Raw genomic sequence first — 24,540 nt, forward strand, 5'->3', positions numbered from 1 at the left:
AGGACCTCCCCTTACCGTGGACTTGGAGAGGGGCATAGGAGGAGATGAGGGATGGAGGGTAGGATTGGGAGGGATTGAGGGAGGGAGCTACAGCTTGGATAGAAAATGAATAAACTGTAATTAATATAAAAATAAAAATTAAAAAAGAAAACATATGACCCTGAAAAAAGTCAGAAATAAATATACTATTATTCATTTATGTAATGTTTCTGAATGAAATAAAAGTGTTGAAAAAAAATGTGTCAGAAATCGCCCAAGGCAAAATGGCACAAATGAGCAAGAAGAGAATTGGTAAGGCAATGCGTTCCAAGACTGAATTGTGGCAATTATTACAAACTATGTACATTTGATAAAAGAGCTTTAGGCTGTTATTCATACCTTCATGAAGCTGATGTATATTTCAAAACCAAACATTTATTGATTATGCACCAGTTGCTAAGTACTGATGAGTGAGGGAAGAGTTTCTTCTTTTAACAAACTATAGCAGACAAGCAGATTGTCAAAATTTTTAATGTAAGTACAAGAATTGAAGTATTAGATCTAAGTTAACACAGAAAGGACTGACTGATTCCTTTTGGGTCCTGAGTAGATTAGATTATCTTGTCTAACTTCCGTAGACATGTTTTTTTTTTTTGTTTGTTTGTTTTTTTGTTTTTTTTTTTTTTTTGAGGTGTAAGTCTGATGATCAGTGTTAGGACCTTACATGAAGAATAACATCTCATGAGAAGACTTTCAGTTCAAATGTGACATTTAGAACTTTTGAAAGAAGCAGAGGCCAGAAATTCTGCAATAATTATAAGTCGAATCTCAGAGAACCTGCGTTTCTAGGTAAATGAGTATTGCACTGGGATGAACTGAAATCAGGCCTTGTGCAGAACTGCTAAGCATGTGTTCCTTTTTAATGACATTTTCAGTCATTGACCCTCTTCATAGATTTCTAATTCTGAGATGAGAATGTTTCATACTTCTTCCACAGTGCCAAGCCTTGGTCAAACACCATTGTAATACTCTACATGCATTAATATAACAATAAACTTAACATTTTCCAGATATAATTTATGCCACACCAGTGTGCATCATTAGATGATGCTTTAAAAATATATGTTGAGAGAATAAGTATTTATACTAACATACAACAGAAAGTTTCACATACAACAGAAAAGAAGCTCAGAAATTAATTGCATTTCACAGGTTGTGGAGCTAACAAGAGCAAGAATTTGTTATACATAGTTTAAAATTATGACCCCTGAGATTCTTTATTTAAAGGGTATGCTGTGTTGTAGAGAAATTGTGCAATGAGTCAAATGACTCAGCAGCTTATGTTTAAAGCAAGAATAAATTCTTATTTGGAGCCTGAAAAGCAATGGATTGCCTTATATAAAGAAGGGACATACATCATGTTAAGAGAGGTTTTAAATATTTATTAATCTTGGAAGACTGGGCTTGGGCAATATTATTTCCCTCTATCAAACTTCATCAAGAGCAAACTATGTTCTGAACAGTTGTCATAAATACCCATGGTTCTAAGTGTCACATTACTACATTCTTGCTACATTATCAACAAAATGGAAGAATATATTTGGGTTTTGTAAAGCTGATCACAGAGTTCCACCCTAGAAATGAACTCTGACACACACTCCATCCACAGAATTCTAAACCTACCTCTGAGAGTTCTCTTGTTTGAATCTTGAAAGCGAGGTTGGTTTGGAAGGAGTAATAAGAAACCAAATGAAATAGGTTACAGCTTGAGTTCCTAAAATATGCCTTAAGATAAAAATGACTGAGTCCAAATCAATGTGTCTTCCTCAGTTGAGGTTACACCTGACTCTCTACTTTTTGGCCAGGTGTGATTCCATGTCTATGAAAAGATGGAAGACAATTTCTCAGGGAAATTCTGGACAAGTTTCTATGATGCTGTGGGGTCTGGGTTGAACTAGTATGGGGTTTTAGCTCTCTTAGCAGAGGGTGAGCTCAAGTCTCAGGGAGGCACGAAAGATTACATAAGTCAGAAATCAACCCAAACTAGGATTTTCTGAATACTTGTCAGTCTGGCTCCACTCTGGCTGCTTTCCACTCCTGGTCTTTGATGCATCATATTTGGTTTTCAAGCAAATTCTGAGATTAAAATCCTCAGTCTATGTTCTTTTTTTCTATCTTTCTTTTTCTTCTTTTTTTTAAATTAATTAGTTTATTCATTTTGTATCCCCCCATAAGCTCCTCCCTCCCCCTTCTTTGCACATGCCCCTCCCCAAGTCCACTGATAGGGGAGGTCCTCCTCTCCTTCCTTCTGATCTTAGTCTATCAGATCCCATCAGGAATGGCTGCATTGTCATCTTCTGTAGCCATAGTAATGGGAAGAGGGACTGCCTCTGACATAATCTGATAGGCCTGCTCTTTGATCACCTCCCCCTGAGGGGAGAGCAGCCTTACCAGGCCACAGTCTATGTTCTTAAATCTGCTATCAGAAGCTAAGAAGAGTCAGAGAAGGGAGGTTTTCAGAAATAAGGTTTCTAATGCTTAAACATAATATTACAATATATGGGCTGTCTATACACATGGGGGCATACTACATCTTATTTAAATCTCTTTTTACCTTCATGGTATAATAGTGTTCCACTTGAGATTTTGAACTCATCTATTTCCTGTCCATTAGCAAAAAAAAAAAAAAAAAAAAAAAAAAAAACAAAAAAAAACAAACAATAACAAAAAACAAAATTCTTCCAGTTTAGAATACCCATCATTGCCCTTTTCTCTTAGACACAGATGTATTTATGTAAGATAAAAATAGAAATGAAGAAACTGAATGAACATTTTCTACAAATGACAGTTTTAAGTCAATTTTTTAATGAATGGATAAGCTACAGCTGTGGAAATATGAGTAGGATGATCCCCATTTCACCTTATAAATCCTCTGTCCCCAGGCCTCAGGGAAGGATCACAGCTCATTAAGGTTCCCAAGAAATAGTAAGTTAATTTGAATTTTTGGTCATCTCTACAGAGGTATATTAGCTAACAAAACTGGCTTCACTTAGTGTCAGATCCAAGAACCGCAGATTTAGGAAACTCAGAGACTGTAACACAGAATGAATAAAAAGTGCTGTGGCTACAAAAAAGAACTTTGGAAAGAGGGAAAATAATGTAGGCCCTATATTCAGTACATATAAAGACAGAAAGATGACTGAAGAGGGAATAAGTGACAGTGAAATGAAATATTTTACTTAATTCTTTATTAATTTAACAGATTGGCAATTATTAAAAACAATAATGGCAACAATGTATTTGATAATCAGCATGTACAATTATCTTACATATAAGTCAAAGGAATAACATGGGTGACACCATAAGGGAGAAAGGAAGAATAATTAAAAGCACTGCTACTACTTTTGAAGTATCAGTCTATTAGTGTGTTTGTATTGGTTACAAGTATATATTGCACATTCAAAGACCAAGTGAAAAAATCCACTATACTAAGAAAGGGAAGAAAAGAAATGATATAAAGTATCTGCTTTAATATATTGACACTAATCAAAACAAAATAGTAGTTGATAGTAATTTCAGACAAAGGAAATTTCAAAGTAAGATAAATTATCATGGACAAAGAATGGCAATACATTAATGATAAAGGAATACATTTTCCAAAACCAAGTAACAGGTCATAGCATGAATGTGCTTAATCACATAAAACACATAGGGGGATTAGGCCAAATGCATGAGATTTGAAAAGAGAAGGTGCATCTGCTGTTACAGCTGCAGGTTGTACAACTTCTCTATCAGTAGGCAGATGTAGCAGTAATAAAATAAGTACCATCAATCAACAGATGCAATTTATTTTTATAGAGGGTTTTATAAAAAAAAAAATCACAGAATAGACATAGTTTTTAAGCCCATCTGAAACATTCGCCGATACAGACCACGTTGCATTCTATAATATGTATTTAAGCCCACTCATTAGGAGGGAGCTCATGATAAGCACTATAAACCTAGCAAACTACCCATTCCCGAGGAGGCTATGGATCCTAGAGAGGAACCTACTACTCCAACTTTTCTAAGCTCTGGCTGCTTTCTAAACACTTATCTTCATACTCACAAATGAGTGTAGCTCTCATTAAAGAAGTTTCTTTTTGCAGTAGACCGAGTTAGTCATAGAAAGCAACAGCTGGTCAGAATGCAGAAATAAACTGACTTTTGGAAGCCTGTCCCAGTTAATACATTTACAACACAACCATTACACTTAAAGCTAGTGGAACATCAGAAAACAAGAGGTGGAAAGATTGTGAGAGTCAGAGAACTAGGACATTGGCTGTGAGATGGTATCTAGAAAGAAGGAAAGAAAGAGAGAAAGAAGCAAAGAAGAAAATTAACGTGTTGAGCAGTAGGAAAGAGGAGTTGAAAGTAGAGGGTGAATGTTAACAAGGAACACCTTATGAAAAGCTCTAGAAATGACTTAGTGGTTAAGAACAATGGGTGTTCTTCTAGAGAATCTGGGTTGGATCCCCATCACATACTTTGTGGTTTACAGGGCCTCTGTAACTCCAGTCACAGGGGATCCTCCTTTCTGGCCATAAAAGCATTGTATGTATGTGGTGCATAGACATACAAGTGACAAAACACCCATACATGCAAAACAGTGTCACGCTGAAAATGTTAGCAATGTAACAAGACAAGGAATGCAAATAAAAGCATGCTGATCGAGTAAGTGTTGGTAGAAAGATTACAACACAAAAAGGTGATGTACAAAATTCTGTTGCTTTCTTATGAGTTAGCATTCAGCAAATTGATTTGAGACTTTAAAAACACAATACTAAATAGAGAAAGCAGTACATACCTGTTATCTCTACTCTTAGGAGGCTGGTATAAGAGAAATACTATGAGCTTGAGGCCAGTGTGGCCTACACAGGGAGTTCCAAACCAGTTCAGTATGCAGAGTAAAATTCTTTTCAACACTACACACACACACACACACACACACACACACACACACACACACACACACACTCATACCATAAAATACTTGAAAATGAATCTAACAAAGCAAAGTTTATAAGTTCTATATAATGAGAACTACAAAATATGCTGAACAAAATAAATGAAAACTTAGAGACTAGGGAAATATTAACATTTATGGATAAAAACTTAATATTGTGAAGATTTCAGTTCTCCTCCTATTTAAGTACATATGTGATGCTTTTCCAATCAAAGTACCCTCTAATCATTTTGTAAACATCAAAATGGAAAAGCAGATGCACCAGAGTAGCCAAGAAACACAAAGGAGTAAGACACAATTTGAATTCTGGCATGGCCTCACTTTAAGGCTTACCACAGAGTCATAGAATACAAGACAGAAAGGTAACAGTGAAAGATTAGATAAGTATATCATGAGGAAGTTTAAAATATCAAGAAATAGCCCCTCACAAATATAGTTACTTATTCTTGACAGAGGAGTAAAGATGATATGGCAAAGATAGATTTTTCAAAAATGGATCTAGAATGGAATGGAAATCTGCATGCTAAAGAAAAATAATCTAGACATGGTTGTATACCTTTCACATAATTAACTCCAAATAGATCAAGAACTGTCTTAGTTAATGTTCAATTGGTAGGAAGAGAAAACAGTTTCAGAGGATTAATCCAGGACCATCACAGTGGGAAGCGGGGCAATAGGCTGGTGTGGACTGAAGCAGCAGCTGGAAGCTTTACATCTGATCCATGGGCAGCAGGCAGAGAGAGTGAAAGAGAAGGAGGAAAGAGAGGGAGAAGTAGAGGGAAGAGAGAAAGAAAGAGAGAAAGAGGGCGTGGTTTGTGCCTTTGGAACCTCACAGCCCATCCCTAATGACTCACTTTCTCCAACAGGACACATCTACTCCAACAAAGTCACATCCCTTCATCCTTCTCAAACATTTCCACTCCCTGGTGACGATACATTCAAATACATGAGCCTATGGGTCCATTCTCATTCAAACTACCACACACACCAAAGTGTAAAATGAAAAAGTATAAAAATTCCTGGAAGATAATAGCAGGAGACTATGTACGTGATGATGACCATGGACTTGACAATCAGCCATAGCATTGTGTTCCTCCCTGACACCATGATTTTTTAGATATCATATCAACAGTATGATTTCTAATAAAAATATTCAATAAGATGAGATTAATATAAAATTATTTCTACTCTAAGAAAAACACTTTTATGAGGATAAAATTGGAAGAGAAGAGAGTAGAGGAAATTATTGCAAAATATACATGGTAAAGCATTATTACGGACTGTCATGCAGAAAAAAAGCTTACGTGAGTTTTCAGAAGGTATGTGAAAGAAAAGTCCTTCTAAACTAAATAAAAGAGGGGAGGAGTTCGAATTTAAAGACAGAGAAATGGAGAGGCTCTCAGCTCCTGGAAATCTATGGGTGTAACCCTTGCTAAGACTTCCAGCAGCAGGGAATGAGGAAAGTGAAGTTGCCATCTCCTATAGCCACTTAGACCAGTGGAGGGATTGAGACACCCACCCTCCCATAAAACCTTCAATCCCAAATTTGTCCTGCCTACAAGATGTATAGGGATAAAGATGGAGCAGAGATTGAGGGAATGGCAAGCCAAAGACTGGCCCAATTTGAGACCCACCCCGTGGGAGAGAGGCAACCCATGACACTATTAATGTTAGTCTGCTATGCTTGCAGGCAGGAGCTTAGCATAACTGTCTTTGGAGAAACTTCACTTAGCAGCTGATGGAAACAGATTCAGAGACCCACAGCCAAACAATAGGCAGCACTCAGGGAGTGGAAGAAAGAGTGGAAGGAAGGATTGTGGGAGCCAGTGGGGTCAAGGACTCAACAATAAGACATATATAATAAACTAACAAGGGCCAATGGTGACTCACAGAGACTGAACCATCAACCAAAGAGCATGCATGGGCTGGACCTTGACTCCCTACACATATGTAGCCGATGATCTGCTTTTTCTTCTTCATGTGGATCCCCAACAATTACAGTAGAATTTTTCTCTGACTCTATTGCCTGCTTTTGGATCTTTTCCCCGTAGCTGGGTTCTCTTGGTTCACATCAGTGGGAGAAGATGTGCTTAGTCCTGTTGGAGCCCATGCGGAGCCTCCCCTTTTGTGAGGAGAAGAGGAGAGGGGTACAGCAGGAAAGGGGACTGTGAGGGTTGGATTGGGAGGACAGGAAGGAGGGGGCTGCAACCAGGCGGTAAGTTGATTAAATAAATAAATTAATGGACAAAAAGGGAAAGAAATTCAGATACTTACCAAAACTGGAACACAAATGGCAAAAAATCACATGAAGAAATGATCTCTGTTATATATCAGGGAAGCAAATATTAAAATTGTGATATACTTGACACCTGTCAAGAATGACCAATATCTGGAATGCTGACACCAACTTTTTTTTACAAGAACTTAGATCCACAGAGATGGCTGGTTTTTGTTTGTGGAAATTCCAAATGGTATAATCACTTTGAAGTAGAGCTGTTGGCTTCTTAAATATACGTTTGCTATAGAACCTAGCACTGCCACTGCCTGCTTGGGTGTTTACCTAAAGAAATTGAAAAGATACATCCCCACAGAAAAGGCTGTACATGAGTGTTTATGTTAGCTTTATTTATAGTAGCTAAATTTGGATCATCAGAACGTTAGTAATAATATATTATTGAGTATTAATGTGAAATAAGCCACAATGAATGGGAAGATGTGGAATTACTTTAAGTAATTACTTTAATGATCAGAAATCAATCTATAAAGTAGTATGGTTCCAACCATTATTCTGGATGAGATAGAACTTTGAAGACAGTAAAAGATCAGTTTTTGCCAAGGGTTTAGGGAAAAAGGAAGGTGGTGGGTAGAGCAGAAGCATATGTTATGACAGTGAAACTCTACACTGATACTGTAATGCTGAGTAACTGTCACTGAGCCTACTTTCTTTTTTTAATTAGTTTTTATTTTTATATACTAATTGTATTTTATTCATTTTGTATCCCAGCTGTAGCCCACTCCCTCAATCCCTCCCCATCACATCTCTCCTCCCTCATCTCCTCCCCTGCCCCTCTCCAAGTCCACTGATAGGGGAGGTCCTCCTCCCCTTCCATCTGATCCTACCTTATCAGTTCTGTTGCATTGTCCTCCACTGTGGCCTGGAAAAGCTGCTCCTTCCTCAGGGAGAAGTGATCAAAGAGCCAGCCAATGAGTTAATGTCAGAGACAGTCCCTGTTCTCCTTACTAAGAAACCCACTTGGATACTGAGGTGCCATGGGCTACATCTGAGCAGGGGTTCTAGGTAATATCCATGAATGGTCCTTGGTTAAAGTATCAGTCTCTGAAAAGGTCCCTGTGCCCAGATATTTTGGTTCTGTTGCGGTCCTTGTGGAGCTCATGTCCTCTCCAGGTCCCACTATCTTCCCCTTCTTTCATATGATTCCCTGCACTCTGCCCAAAGTTTGGATAAGAGTCTCAGCAACTGCTTTGATACACTACTGGGTAGATTCTTTCAGAGGCCCTCTGTGGTAGGCTCCTATCCTGTTTCCTGTTTTCTCCTTCTTCCAATGTTTATTCCATTTGTCTTTCTGAGTGAGAATTGATCATCTTACCTACGGCCCTCCTTGCTTAGCTTCTTTAGGTGTACAGCTTTTAGTATGTTTATCCTATATAATAGTTCTAAGTTCTAAGTGAGTATATACCATGTGTGTCTTTCTGCTTCTTGGATAACTCACTTAGGATGATCTTTTCTAGAGGCCACCATTTATCTGCAAATTACATGATTTCCTTGTTTTTAATTGCTGAGTAATATTCCATTGTGTAAATGTTCCACAATTTCTGTATCCATTCCTCAGTTGAGGGACATCTGGGTTGTTTCCAGGTTCTGACTATTACGAATAAAACTGCTATGAACATGGTTGAAAAAATGTCCTTGCTCTGTACTTGAGTTACAAATCAAGTAATTCAATAAAAAATGGGGTACAGAGCTAAACAGAGAATTCTCTGTGGAGGAATATAGAATGGCAGAGAAACACTTACAGAAATGCTCAGCATCCTTAGTCATCAGGGAGATGCAAATCAAAACAACCCTGAGATTTCACCTTGTACCCATCAGAATGGCTAAGATCAAAGACTCAAGTGACAAGACATGCTGGAGAGGATGTGGAGAAAGGGGAACCCTCCTCCATTGCTGGTGGGAATGTAAACTGGTACAGTCATTTAGAAATCAGTCTGGTGCTTTCTCAGACAATTAGGAGTAGTGCTTCCTCAAGATCTAGCTATATCACTCCTAGGTATATATCTAAAATATGAGCCTACTTTCTAAGCCTTTTCAATCAACATTTTCAATAGTGATTCTTAATATCAATTCTGCCTGTTGATAATGATGCTTCAGAGTGAGCAATCAAAACAAATGGACCATTTTGTTGGGAGACATTATGCAAGGGTGTGGAGATCTGTGGGATGTCTCTACGTTATCTTTTTGGTTTTACCATGAAATTGTGACCTTTAAAAAAATGAAGTAATTTTAATGATATAAATATGCATAAATAAATAGCTTTATAATGCAATGAGTTACTATTTAAATGCAAGTGAACTTCTGTAACAAAGTAAAATACTAATAGTTAAAATGATGTAAAAGTACCTCCCTTACTTTATTTGTGGTAACAATATATTCATGCACATTTAATCAGTCTTCTAAGTGTCTCTACTAGGAGAATCTATTCATTTCAGCAACTAATATTGTGAAATGTTTTCTATGAGAATCATTTCTCGGTGTGCAGGAACTTTCTTGTAACACACATGCCTGCCATTTTAGAACTTATAATATCAAGAATATCTAAATAAATCATACACATGATAATTAAAAAATTATTCATTATTTTTTTATTTTGTTCTTAATTTTTATTTTATTTTTTTATTATTAGTTACATTTTATTAACTCTGTATCCCAGCTGAATCTCCTCCCTCATTCCCTCCCAAGACCTCCCTCCCACCCTCCCTCATCTCTTACCTGCCCCTTTCCAAGTCCACTGATAGGGGAGGACCTCCTCCTCTTTCATCTGATCCTGTTTTATCAGGTATCTTCAGAACTGGCTACAAAGTCCTTCTCTGTGGCCTAGCAGGATTGCTCCTCCCTTGGGGGATTTTATTCATTATTTTGATGAACACTTTAAAGAAACAGAGTGAGAGCTTACCCAGAGAGCCAGGCAAGTGTGGATGTGAAAGAGCCAACTAGAGGACAATTGTAGAAACCCAAATAAGAATGACATCATCATTTAACTTTACTTTTCAAAATGATCTCTAAGCCTAGAAGCTATGTCTGAAGTTAGAGAACATAATAAAGCATATAATTAATTCTGGTAATATAAAACATGCTTTATATTGATAATTACATAGTTAAATTATATTAAATATAAGGAAAAAAAACTCACCAGAGAGATAAAGATTTTCTGACTGTTTTAGAAATGATTAAAACTGCATTTCTACCAGAAGAACTCATATTTTTCTCCCTTCCAATTTGACTAAGAGCTTGAACTTTCACTGTTTGGTATGTATTAGACATAATTTTATAACATACAGTATTTTGTGCATTTTCTGTCAGTATTGAAATGAAAGGTACTTTGCGTGCTGCTAAAGTCTGGGGCTGCCAGTGTTTAATGTTTCTGCTGACCCAAGTCTTGTGAGTCTTAGCAACTCTGAGTCAACATCCTCTTGGGGAGATGGTAGATCAGGTGGCTGAGAGTCCAACTAGGTCAATGGTAGTGGCAAGAGATTATGCATGCCTTCTAAATGGAGATTAAAGGGTCATAAATAAAACACTTTGGGTCCTAGAAAAGGTGGGACATATGAATCTTGAGAGGATGGAGTTTTAGGACTTTCATAATTGATCCAGCTTCCGGTTTACGGCATAGAGGATTCTCATGGAAGAGAACATTTGTGCACTTACACACTCACAGGCAATAAGGGGACTTTCAACATGCGTCTGTGCAGGACCATCTCTGGCTCTCACAGTCCTTTGTGGAGCTGGATGGAGTCACTAGAAATTGCAGGCCTCTGTGACATAAATAGCTCTCAACTAGCATAGCTCAACAATGTATGGAACTGGGTGCACAGTGACCCAGAATAAAAGGGAACCCAAATTCAGTGTGTTGGAGTAGAGCAGCTTGACCATCTCATGCTTGTGGTTTTTAAATTATTTATTTTGATATCTTCCAAGGCTCACTGTTGTCCTCTGCAAACTGATAAAAAGATCATATCCATTTATTAGAATTAGTGATTCAGAGGAACATAACCATGCATTTGATACATAGTGATGTCCAATAAATGCTGAGAAACATTTTTTTTAATAATGAATATTCCTAATCACCTGTACTTTATCTTGATTTTATTTTTTTCTTGTAATTACAGATGCTTCCTAAAATCCTGGACAAGCTAGCACCAGCATTCACCATGAACAGCTGCAGCTTTCTGGTGGAAAAATCACGAGCCTCCACTGCCCGGGTCGTAGTGTGGAGAGAGCTGGGGGTTTCCAGAAGCTACACCATGGAGAGCAGTTATTGTGGCTGCAACCAGGGCCCCTATCAGGTACGTGAGGTTTCAAGGCTCCCGCTCTCTGCTCAGCAGCAGAAGGTAGAAACGGGAAGCAAAAACAGACCTGTCTTTTTTCCCTTGCAAGGGGGAGAAACTCCAAGCTGGGTCTTGCCTCACTCCTGTGCTGTGAAGAACTGATTGGATGATTATCTTTTCCTGCAGCAGCATCTCTGTTGATCCTGGAAACAAGGTGTGCATGCCTTTCAATGTGGTGCCTCAATCAGCCATCCTCACTTGCCAGCAGCAGGGAGCCTCTCTCTGATGTGAACTACCTGTTCTGGCTGTTATAGGCATGAAAATCTGTTATCTCTTTCAGTAACCAAGCTGGTTCCATTTATATCATAGAGTGTATAGGTCTATAGGTATGATCAAAACATTTCTGCATTGTGTGATTTCTGTGCCAGTGTAAACCCACAGCAGCTACCCACTGTCACCAGAGCACAGCGAGGTGTGTGTGCACTGAGTCCAGCAGAATGAGTGGGTTTTGGACTCATGTGCTAATGTTGAGGGAAAGCATTCCCGTATAAATCACATCCTTTCTACAGCTATATTAACTGCATGAGCAGCTGGATAGCTGCTCCAGCACGCCACTCTGGCTGCTCTTCCCACTCTCCCATAGAGAAGCATAAATAAGAGAAGCGGTGACACTGCCAAGGTAATAGACTCTTTTAAATTTCTTAGTCAAGTTGACAGACTACTCCTCGGTGACTTCTATTCAACCCAAGACTACCTGGACCTCACGAACGCTAAAGCTCATTGGGTGTTGGCTTTGAGACTCCTGGAACAGCCAGAAGACATTTGGCATATCTATCATGAATTTGTAGAAATCTGTTAACTATCTCAGGGAGTTTAAGGACTGGCAGGTGATGAGCTCTGCCTGTCTCTCCACATGGCGGAAGAGATTTTTTTTTTTTTTGGTTATTTATTATTTGTTACAATTTATTCACTTTGTATCTGGGCTGTAGCCCCCTCCCTCCTGTCCTCCAAGTCTCACCTCCCTCCTTCTTCTCCCCCTATGTCCTTCCCCTAGTCCACTGATAGGGGTGGTCCTCGAAGAGACTTTTGACACAGGGCTATTGAACCATTCATTTTGTCTTACTAATTCTTTCTGTTAATTAATCTACCCAGTTGCTTCACAGAATTACTTTGTTACAGGATTAATGTTATTAGACTAAATTAATCCAATTTGTTCATGTTAATATAGATGCAAAGTAGAAAGACAGGATCTTTTCATGGGCAGCAACAGACCTCACTCTTCCACTTATCAAAATGCTGGAAGCTCATTACCTCACATGCCTATAAGCTTGCCAAACCAAATGAAGATATTAATGAGGATTCCTGTCTTTATGACACATGAGTTCTGTGAATGTATGCATGGTTGAAGATGATTTTATCAGGAATTTCTTCACTCTGCCAGCAGTCAGAAACCTATGGGATTAAAAAAAATAAGCCTGAAATACTGCAATCCTGTGGCCTTTTGAATATAGGATTTTACCTCTTTGCAATACACCTTTTTTTTAATGGAATGGTGCCAGTAATTCAAAAACATTCCATGTATTTGTACATTCATGTAACCATTTGTAGATTTATTTGATTGTTGACTTTCACTGACTTAGTCCCTCCAAGAACTAATTCATCCTAGCATCATCTAGTCACATAAATATCAATGCTGCTCACAATAAATCAACTGGACACCCAAAGGCTTTTCTGGCTGTTTGAAAACAGAATGGCTCACAGGTCAGGTCCTTTCTAGATCTCCATTTTCCATACAACATACATAATGGCTGTTAGAGCTGTGAAGGAATAAAGGATACTCAGGCAATGAGACGGCTTTCAGGCACTGACCCAACATCTATCCTGTGAAACTTTCCACATTGCCTTTGTATGAGGTCTCTTAAAGGAAGAATGGACAGAGAACTGGCTACAGAAAGCTCTCACTGGGCCAGACCTGGTTTTGCTTTCACAGTCCCATGCTCTATATGAAACACCTCTATGAATGGATTGGTTTTTCTCCTTTCCTTTGTTTTCCTGTCCTTACAAACACTGCAGTCATGGAGCAGAATTACAGCCGGTGAGCAGGTCTGGGTGAGTAAATTTATATAAAGGAGGATCTACCTCACAGGAAAAAAGCCAGCCGGGAGTTGAGTGTTTGGGTGATTTTTGTTTGAGGCATATCATAAAGTCTATGAGCTATAGAGAAGTATAGAAATTTCCACCCTAAACATATTGCAAATGATTATTTTTATTTTATTTTTTTTACATTGGAAAGCTGAGTCCCAGTTGTGTCTTGAGGTTATTATTCTAAGGTCATCTTTCCATTTTTTGTTTAGCATTACCATTTATCCAAAAGATTGAAGGTACTTAAATGTACCCATGAGGGGCATTCCTTCCTTGCTTCATAAGAATATAAATATTTTTGCAGTTTCTCTGGTTAACATGGCTTTAAAGCAGTTCCAATCATTTCTTCCCCAGCACACTAAGTACCTGATTTGTTAGTAGTGAAATGAAATAGCATTTCTTACAGTGACATTTTTGCTGGAGCTACATTAAAGAGCATTAGCCATTACATTCAGATAATTATTATTTATATGATATTTTTCTTCTGTTTTCCAATCTCATAGTTGGATAGTTTTAAAGAAATCTCCTTCTTGAGCCTCTTTGGGATACAGTCTCTGCTCTAGTTGTATAGTTATATCCCTAATTTATGTTTAACTTGGAAGTCCCACCCACTGAGAGAATTACATTACCTGTTGAGGACTGGCCTAAAGCTTTTGAGGCTTCTGAGGGGGAAAGGCAAAAGAGAATGATAGAATCATCGGGGACTCATGCTTTTTAGAGGTGTCTAGTTGATATGGACATCTGTGTGCTTTTTATTGAATATTTGGGACCTGGGATCACATACATCATACACTTGATACACAAAGGCATGCATTTGGTTTTCATGGGTTGCTAAAGGCTATGGAGGTTGCTGTGAGTTCTCTCACTCAAGCAGACTGTTGACATACCGCTTAGCAACATCATGAACATTTGGAAAGATAACATGATCTTACTCAGAGGTCTTGCTCTTCCATAGATGTGGGTGACTGAGTTGAGATCAAAGACCATCCTTTCCAGCATCCCCTGAGGTATCTCCCACAACCCTGAATTATTCGAGTGATAGCAATACCCATAATCCATCTGTTGCATGGCTTTGGCTTGGGAGGTATGAAAAAGCCTATTCATCTACATATGCACCAACCAAGATAATTCCAAGAAGATAATTCCACGCAAATTTAGGGTGGTGAAGCAAAGAGCTTGTTACTTGCTTACTTGCAATGACAGATGTGTGATGTTATTTGCGGGAGCATGTGTGGTCCTGAACACTTATACCACTGAAAATTTCTACCGCAGCATGGGTAACAACCTCACAGCTGCTGCACAGATTGACTCCCCTTTCAGTAGATCTTCCATCCACCATGGACTCTCCCACCTCCTGAGACCACATTCAACTAAGGCAGAATTACATATGAAAGGAATGAGTAGACTGTAATCATAGGAGAGGGCCTGAAGACCTTCCTCCCACTTTTACAAGGAACTGCTAATGGACCTGATCTTGGGAGGGTCTTGTGTGGTCCATCACTGTTCCAGAAGATGGCAGTCCATGATGCTATCTAAGTGGGGTTTTTTCTAACTAAGATCCAACTCTTTACCATTATGCTAAGAACTTTTTTAAAAAAATTATTTAATAATTACACTTTATTCACTTTGTATCGCCCCTGTGGTTCCCTCCCTCCTCCCGTCCCAATCCCTCCCTTCCTCTACCCTCTGCATGCATGCCCCTCCCCAAGTCCACTGATAGGGGAGGTCTTTTTTGACTTCCTTCTGTTCCTAGTCAATTAGGTCTCATCAGGATTGGCTGCATTGTCTTCTTCTGTGGCCTGGTAATACTGCTTTCCCCTCAGGGCAGGTCAATGGTAGAATCTGGAAAAGATCATCTTGAGTGAGCTATCTTGGGAGCAGAAAGACGAGCATGGTATATACTCACTCATGTAGACATATAATGTAGGATAAACCTACTAAAATCTGTACACCTAAAGATACTAATCAAGAGGGAGGACTCTTGCTAAGAACTTTTTAGCTCTTGAATTATTTTTAAATGCTCAACGCTTAGTCTACTATTGAGTTACTAATACAATGTTTGATGAGAGAATAAAAAAATGAATAAAATGAGCCAACTTTTCTAAATAGTGGTTAAATGATTATCCTATATGTCCATGTAACTAATAAAAGTGAAATCGTTGTAGTAAAAATGTGATCAGAAGCCTTTATAAAAATAAAGATTTTTGAGAACTGTTGCAAGATGTGCAAATGGAAAAGTGTGTGGGTGGAAGACGTAAAATCTGAGAAACCGAAGCTGAGACCTCTCAGACCTGTCACTGTGTATATGATTTGAGAGCACCTATTGGATTCTTTCCTGGAATAAGGCAATCTGGTCCAGGTGTGGAACCTCTTATGGCCACATTCTCAAAACAGATGATTAGGCAGACAGACTTCCATTTGTCTACAAGGCAGATGCTGCAGTCCGTACTCTAGCTCCCATTTTAGGCTCTGTCACTCATTTCTCCTACATGCTTATAGCTGTGTATATTGCCATGCATTGCCTCTATCTAAAGGAAGCTGTCAGCTGCTCTTCCCCAAACCCTGGCTCTTCTAGGGTAGTGCATTCAGTGGCAGGTGTAGGTTGGAAACAAGGGCCTAGCCTTTTGCCTGTTAGGACAACTTAAAATTTGTGATCGGCTCTCAAGCTCTCTTTTGGATCACCTGGGGCCTCTGTTGCATTTTCAGTGAAAGCTGACTTCCCTGCTGCCCAACTTTGCTTTCTTACTCTTCACCATGTTGCAAGGAACACTCTTTAAAATCTTCTATGAGAGTCTCTGAGACTCAGAAAATCCTTTCTGGGGCAAACAACTTGCACCAGTGATTTTAAAAATACTTAAATTAGAAAGCATGAGTATTAGAACCAAACACTTAAATGTTGAAGATGTGGCGAAATTCATAAGAAAATTAAACTATCTACATATAGCATGTAAGGTTCTTAGCATCCTTCACCATATTTCACTGGATTTGTTTGTTTAGGGTATGAAGTCCTCTATGTGGCCAGAGAGTCTCCCTGAGCAGAAGGTTTTTTTACAGTGCTGTGTAATGGAGGCTGTGATGTTCATCTTCCAGCAAGGGGTTGTGAAAGAAGGAGGATCACAGTTTTGTTCTGGGCTAAATGATGAGCACAAGGCCTGTGTGGGTTTTCCCTTGTCACAAAAATTAAAAAGTGAAGTATGGAGCTCAGTGGAAAAGCAGTTGTTCAAGGCCTTGGGTTCAATCCCCAGAACTTGAAAAGAAAAGAAAATTGTATCTTACCCCAATTGTGTATGGCTGCCATGACAAATTACTATAGACGTGTTGGACAGCACTCTTTTCTGATGTTGAAGGTCAGAAGTTTGAAATTAAGGTATCAGCAAGACTGTCTTTGTTCTGGGGACCTCATCAGAGATACTGTCCTATCCCTTTTTTCTTGGCTGCTGGCATTGCCAGAAATCTGTTACATTCACATGGCTTCTTCTCCACTTGTGCCTCTCTCCATCCCTTATTGTCTGATAAGGACTCCAGGTGTACACAGTTGAGGTTCTGCCTTGCTGTGCAGAGAATATCATCTTCCTAGCTAATTCCATTTGCAGCTACCCTGTTTCCAAACAGGATTATATTCTGATTTCTGGAAAGAAAGGAAAGCCCTTCAGCTTCCTTTTCCAGTTTGTGCAACATTACTATAGAACACATAGACCTTAAAAATTTTTTTAAAATGATATTTATGTGTAATTTATTATTATTTTTATTACTTATGTGTGTAGTTGTATATGTGGCATCTAGTACATAGCACAGTACATGTGTAAAGGTCATGGAACAACTTTGCCGAGTGTGTTCTCTCCTTTTACTTTTAAGTAAGTTCCTAGAATTGAATTCAGATAATGATGTTAGTTTGGCAAACATCTTCAACCATTGATCCGGAAGAAGATGCTTTTATTCCTGTCTTCTGTTGCAATGTTGTGAATCCCTGTACATGTTATAACAGCTCTTATTTTCTCACTCTTCCATGCAGTTCAGGATTTCTTAGTGCTTCATGGAAGATGGTTTTGATTCATTAGTACTGAATAATGCTGCTTGAATAACATAATTCTTTTTTATTTCCCTTGGATTTCCTTATTTTATTTTTTATTGTTTTTAATGATTTATTTTTTTTATTAATTACACTTTATTCACTTTGTATTCCCCCATAAACCTCTCCCTCCTCCCCTCCCAATCCCACCTTCCCTCCCCATTCTTCACACATGCCCCTCCCCAGGTCCACTGATAGGGGAGGTTCCCCTCTCCTTCCTTCTGATCTTAGTCTATCAGATCTCATCAGGAGTGGCTACATTGTCATCTTGTGTGTCCTGGTAAGGCTGCTCCCCCCTAAGGGGAAGGTGATCAAAGAACAGGCCAATCGATTCATGTCAGAGGCAGTCCCTCTTCCCGTTACTATGGAAGCCACTTAGAAACTGAACTGCCATGGGCTACATCTGTGCAGGGGTTCTAGGTTATCTCCATGCATGGTACTTGGTTGGAGTATGAGACTCTGGAAAGACCCCTGTGTTCAAATTTTTCTGGTTCTGTTGCTCTCCTTGTGGAGCTCCTGTCCTCTCCAGATCTTACTATTTCCCACTTCTTTCATAAGATTCCATGCACTCTGCCCAACAGTTGGCCATAATTCTCAGCATCTGCCTTGATAGTCTGCTGGGCAGAGCCTTTCAGAGGCCCTCTCTGGCAGGTTCCTAATTTGTTTCCTGTTTTCTTCTACTTCTGATGTCCATCCTCTTTGCCTTTCGGGATGGGGATTGAGCATTTTCGTCAGGGTCCTCCCTCTTGATTAGTTCTTTTAGATGTATAGATTTTAGTATGTTTATCCTATATTATATGTCTATGTGAGTGACTATATACCGTGTGTGTATGTCTTTCTGCTTCTGGGACAGCTCACTCAGGATGATCCTTCCTAGTTCCCACCATTTGCCTCCAAATTTCATGATTTCCTTATTTTTCATTGCTGAGTAATATTCCACTGTGTAGATGTACCACAATTTCTGTATCCATTCTTCACTTGAGGGACATCTGGGCTGTTTCCAACTTCTGGCTATTACAAATAAAGCTGCTACAAACATGGTTGAACAAATGTACTTATTGTGTACTTGAGCCTCTTTTGGATATATGCCTAGGAGTGGTATGGCTGGATGGTGAGGAAGTGCTATTCCTAGTTGTCTGAGAAAGCGCCAGATTGATTTCCAGAGTGGTTGTACAAGTTTACATTTCCACCAGTAGTGGAGGAAGGTTCCCCTTTCTCCACAGCCTCTCCAGCATGTGTTGTCACTTGAGTTTTTGATCTTGGCCATTCTGATGGGTATAAGGTGAAATCTCAAGGTCGTTTTGATTTGTATTTCCCTGATGGCTAATGAGGTTGAGCATTTCTTTAAGTGTTTCTCTGCCATTCTATATTCCTCTATTGAGAATTCTCTGTTTAGCTCTGTTCCCCATTTTTTAATTGGGTTACTTGGTTTGCTGCTTTTCAGCTTCTTTAGTTCTTTATATATACTGGATATTAGCCCTCTGTTGGTGAAGATTCTTTCCTAATCTGTAGGCAGTTGTTTTATTTTGATGTCGGTGTCCTTTGCTTTACAGAAGCTTTTCAGTTTCATGAGGTCCCATTTATTGATTGTTGCTCTTAGAGCCTGTGCTGTTGGTGTTCTGTTCAGGAAGTTGTCTCCTGTACCAATGAGTTCTAGGGTCTTCCCCACTTTTTCTTCTAGCCGATTTAATGTGTCTGGGTTTATGTTGAGGTCTTTGATCCACTTGGACTTTAGTTTTGTGCAAGATGTTAAGTATGGATCTATTTGCATTTTTCTACATGTAGATATCCAGTTAGACCAGCACCATTTGTTGAAGATGCTATCTTTTTTTCCATTGTATGGTTTTGGCATCTTTGTCAAACATCAGGTGTCCATAAGTGATAAAACAATTCTTGATCATCAATAACATTAACACATGTCCTATAGTGTTTGTTGAGCAAATGTAATACCCTTAGCTTGTACTAAATTACTCAATGAGTATTGCTACATAAGAAAGCACTACAATTACTGTTATTGTCATTGTTGTCCATGTTTTGTGAACGAATACAAAGGAGAATTCTGGTAACCTGAAGTATTAAAAGTTAGCTAGGTCTTACTCCCAAGATGCGCTGAAGTTGGTTAAAGGGGTCTTTGGTCTAAAGGAGAAGGAGATCCATTTTCTGTATTTGGCTGTCATTAAGTATATCTACAGCAACAAGTGAGGAGTTTTTACTTTTATGGAGATCTTAATAAGCACTGAGAGAGAGGTTGGGTTTCTGAGAAATTATGCTTTGCAAAGGCTACTTCTGTTGATAATTCAAGGGATTGCTTATGCTGAGGTAACCCAGCATTAATGTAAAACCCCTAAATCTCTGTAACTTGTTCTGTCTGTCCATTTATTTTTCCAGAATGAAAGTCCTCTCTCTCTCTTTATCATGGATTTGCTAGTGGTCAAATTACTTCTTTTATGGACTATCCTCCCTAGCCTTCTTTTAGCCTGTCTAGGCCAGCTCTCTCTTTTCCTCCCTTCCCCCTTCTATCTTCCTCTGACCTTTATAGAAAGAAAGAATGGGACACAAATGAAAGAGTAGTTTTCTATCAGCAGCAAAATTGGTGTAGAGAGTCTTAAAAAAAAAAAACAGCCAATCATGTGATATGGCTTGTTATATGGTTTCCTATGCTCATTTTGCTCTCTAATAACTTTCTGAGTCACCAGAGACCTGTTGCACTCAGATAACTCTTTGGGTTTGTATAAACCCTAGTTGAAAGGAATTCTTCTCAAAAGCATCTCAAACTGTGAAATTGGCTTTCACCAGGGCACACATACACAGGCAGGGAGAAAGACCACAAACATTCATGAGTGCCGATGGATCCCAATTATAAATTCTCAATGTAATTTCACCTTGTTTTTCACTCTGGTTCCTTGTTAGACACAGAGTTACTGAGATGTCTCTAAAGCTTACAGTGAAGAACCTGAGGCACTTCTGACCCCAAATCTCCTAGCAGTAAATATTATACTCCTTGGAGTTCTGACTATATGGAGATAGCTCCTGTAGAGACTCAGTGAACCACTGTGTCTATCTAAAGAGCAGCTCTGCCTGTGATTCAAGCACTCAGAAAACTGAAGCGGGAGAATTTAAAATATAAGACTAATCTGTCTCAGAAATGACTAAAAACTGACAAGACTGAAGAAGTTACTGCTTACAGAACACTTATCTCAGTTTTCACAATAAAAGCTCACTTCATGTTTAAACTCCAAACAAGCTCTTGGTTTTGATAATAAAAATTATTATTTTTATCACAGAGATGATGATGGTTTTTAACCATAATATTACACTTTAGACTTTTTTATTTTGTTTGTTTGTTCCTTTTCTCAAGACAGTGTCTCACTATGTATCCTTGGCTGTCCTGTAACTCACTCAGTAGAGCAAGCTGGCAGTCAACTCACAAAGATATGCCTGCCTTTGCCTTCCAAGTGTTTGGATTAAAGTCATGTGCCACTACTGTCCAGCTAGATCTTCTTAATTAAACCTTTAGGATCAGTTAGACTCTGAATTTTAAAAACTGTAATATGTAGCAAGAGTTGAAAAACAAATGATTTTTGACTTAGGTAGAGACTATTATTGACTTCTCTTGCCTCTCTAACTATATATGTGTATATTATATATGCTTGTTCATAGATTTACCAATATTTATATGCATGTTCATAGATTTACTGATATTATAGGAATGATGTATGCATTCTTTAAACATTTCTTTTATCAACTGGTACTTAGTCTATCAAAGTTGCGCATAGTATAACCTCTATATTATAGACATTTCACATTTGAAGTCCTGAGAAATGATGGGGAAGAGGAGAATATTTGAGCCTTTTTCTAGAAGAGCAGAAAGGTACAAGGGAGGAATGGATGGCAGTTAGAAGACAACTTAAATGTCTGCAAAGATTTTGCTGAATTAAAAACAAACAAACAAACAAACAAACCTATTCTAACCATAACTACAATTGGAAAATATATTTAGATTTCTCTTCTCAAGTACTATATCTTGAATATATACCTTTAGGCTTTTGGTTGGCATTAAAGGTGACTTTTTACTTCCAATAAGGTAAACAGAGGAAAGTGAAGGACCTCTCAAACCTTACTGTATTTTAAAATCACCTGTGAACTTGGACAATGAAACTTCTGAACCACAGGATCGTGAGTCCAGAACTTTCTTGAGCTAAGGAATGGTTCAAGAATTTGTTCTTGTCAGAGACAACCCCTGCTCCCCTTACTAGGGAACCCACTTGGAAACTGAGCAGCCTGTGGGCTTCCTCTGAGCAGGGCCGTCTAGGTCTTCTCTATGCCTGGTCCTTGAGACCTTGTAGGATAGGGTCAGATAGAAGGGGGGAAGTCATCCCCTATCAGGGGACTATGGAAAGGGCATAGGAACAAGAGGAGGCATGGGTGGGATCAAGAAGAGATGAGGGAGGGGGGTACAGTGGAGATACAAAGTGAATAAATTGTAATAAATAAATAAATAAAATTTTAAAAAATGTTCTTTTTCTTTTTCTTCCTGTATTTATTTCACTTTGATTTTTGTTCTGTTGTTTTTGACAAGGTCATGCCATTGTCGTCTGCAATGTTCTGGGACTCACTGTGCAGTCTAAATTGGACTGAAACTAATCACTATGGTGATTCTCTACCTTAGTCCCTCAAGTGCTGGGATGCCAGGTGTAAACTATCATATCACACCTTGATCACTCAGAATCTTTTGACTTAAGATGTGTTCATGGAGAGACTGAGGCAGGATATTGAGGTTGAGAATAGCAGGCAAGATTGTTTTCAAACTATTTTCCCTACTCCTTGTCCTTTTTAGGACTACTGTTATGACACAGACTTTTAAGTTCTCCTATTCCCACCTGCATGTTTTTTCAGCTGTCTTCTGTATATTTAGATGGTTAGTTTAGTTGTTTTATAAGACTTGTATTTAAGAACATCCAATATCCCAGTGAAATGATGGATGATTTTCTTTGTTTCTCCCAGCTTCTGGACCAAGCTCAGAGAAGGAAACTTTAATTTTTTTTCTTATGTGAGCTCACAGAGCCTAGAAAAAGGTACAGTTATTCAAGAGATGGAACTAGGAACTGTGCACATTTTCTGGGAGAAGACTTAACAGTTTTAAAGTTATCCTTGAGAGAGTGTATGATCAGCTGCAAAAGTCTGCAAGAACAAGGATCTCTAGAGGAGATCCTCAATGCTTCCTAGTTCTGGTCAGCTCTCTAAGTGCTTTGCTTGACTTTTGAAAAAAAAAAAACAACAACTAGAGTCTGTAAATCACTGGGTTTTTCTGCCTTTGTATAAATTAGCAGAGGAACAATGATGCATCTCATTAAATGTGTATTGGATTAACTTCAGTCTAAATCTTCTGTGATTACACAGGACACTAATCTCTTAGAGCTCTTGTTCACAGGTGGTGATTTAGCTCACAGGACAGCAGCAGTACCTAACTTTCCTTAGAAAAGCAAGCTCCTAGGTCCTACCTGCTGAAGCTGACTCTATTTGAAGAAGCTTCCTGGTTGACTGTTCCCATTGGAGGACTCAAAGCAGGTTGACAAGGGTCAGGAATAAATTCAGAGGAAGTTGAGAACTATAACCCTTTTTTTTTTTTTTTTTTTTTTGGTTAGGACAAGGAAATTTTTATATTTATTTTTGAGCTAGCATGCTGTGTCATATGTGAATATGATTTACAAGCTGGAAGTTATCCCTAGTATGAAACGTTTGGTTGCTGTAAGCTAACATTTTAATGTTATATGAGCTTTTCTGTTTTCACCCATGTTCTGTAACAGCCTTCCCCTCCCTGGGGCTTTAAAACAAGTACAGTTTTCCAAGTGCTTGTTTTTGCCATTGGCATGTCACTTTAGTACTTTACAGATACAAAGATGAAATCCAGATGCTAATTCATCATTTTGGGAGAAGACTATTTGGACTGTTGATGTCAGTACTCTTTCTTTTCCTATTAACTATGATTCCACCCTTGCGGTTCTTTTATTTAGCACATCATTTTTATGGTTTATTTATGGGGCTGTGTATCAATCCCAGGGCCTTGCACATGCTATACAAATGCTCTCACCACTGAGCTCCAGGCCTAGCCCCTTTGACCTCTTGTTATATGATCTCAAAGCACTTTGCGAGCAGTTTATTAGCTCACTGCAGGCTTGATGATATAGTGAAATACTGCCCTTATTCTGGACCCCTCAGCTCCATAATGTCTGTCAGCAGCGATAGAATAGTAAAAGGAATTAAATAAAAATCAAGAGGCAGAGATGCTAATAAGGTTGCCAGCAGGGGCCTTTTCTGGGATTACTCACACCCTGGCAGCCTTGAATTTTAAGTGCCCATTGTAGAAAATGATTCCTTATATCAAAAATAAGGAGGGAATCTGACACTTGAAATAATCCAATAAGCCTTAAATGACCTCTGGTTCTTTAAAAATAATTTGGCTTCAAACGACCAAGAAGAAGAAAAGGTGCTTTATCTCTGTAAATCTTATTCTCCCTATGTGATCAATGTAAATGCAATAAGCCAGATACCCTTGTGGAGCAGACATCTAAATCTAAAGAAAGCAGACTTAAGCCAGGGTTTTATTTCACTTGTAGCATTGGGACACAGGATTTGTCCCACCTGGGATACTTGACTTTGGTCCCTGGTGTGTGACTGAGTCCTTGGGGGTAGCATCTCCATACTAATGTGCCCAGAAAGGCATAGTCTAGGTTAGGAAGAAGTGCTACCCACAGAGTAAAAGATAACATGGAGAAGACCT

The 24,540-nt window shown here is 38.7% G+C and overlaps 1 protein-coding gene across 7 annotated transcripts in view; it reads left to right on the forward strand.

The window, feature by feature from the left end:
* Window positions 1-24,540, forward strand: part of Agbl1 (AGBL carboxypeptidase 1) — an 887,605-nt gene that overhangs the window by 431,819 nt on the left and 431,246 nt on the right. For 6 of the 7 annotated variants that reach the window (XM_060367383.1, XM_060367384.1, XM_060367380.1 and 3 more), the window contains one exon: window positions 11,390-11,566. In XM_060367383.1, coding sequence (XP_060223366.1) covers window positions 11,390-11,566 — 177 coding nt within the window. Of the gene's footprint in view, window positions 1-11,389; window positions 11,567-11,657; window positions 14,038-24,540 lie in introns of those variants that run through there. The other variant, XM_060367386.1, reaches the window with a different exon arrangement.

This window comes from Meriones unguiculatus, chromosome 14 (genome assembly GCF_030254825.1).
Source record: "Meriones unguiculatus strain TT.TT164.6M chromosome 14, Bangor_MerUng_6.1, whole genome shotgun sequence".
Lineage (NCBI taxonomy): Eukaryota > Metazoa > Chordata > Mammalia > Rodentia > Muridae > Meriones > Meriones unguiculatus.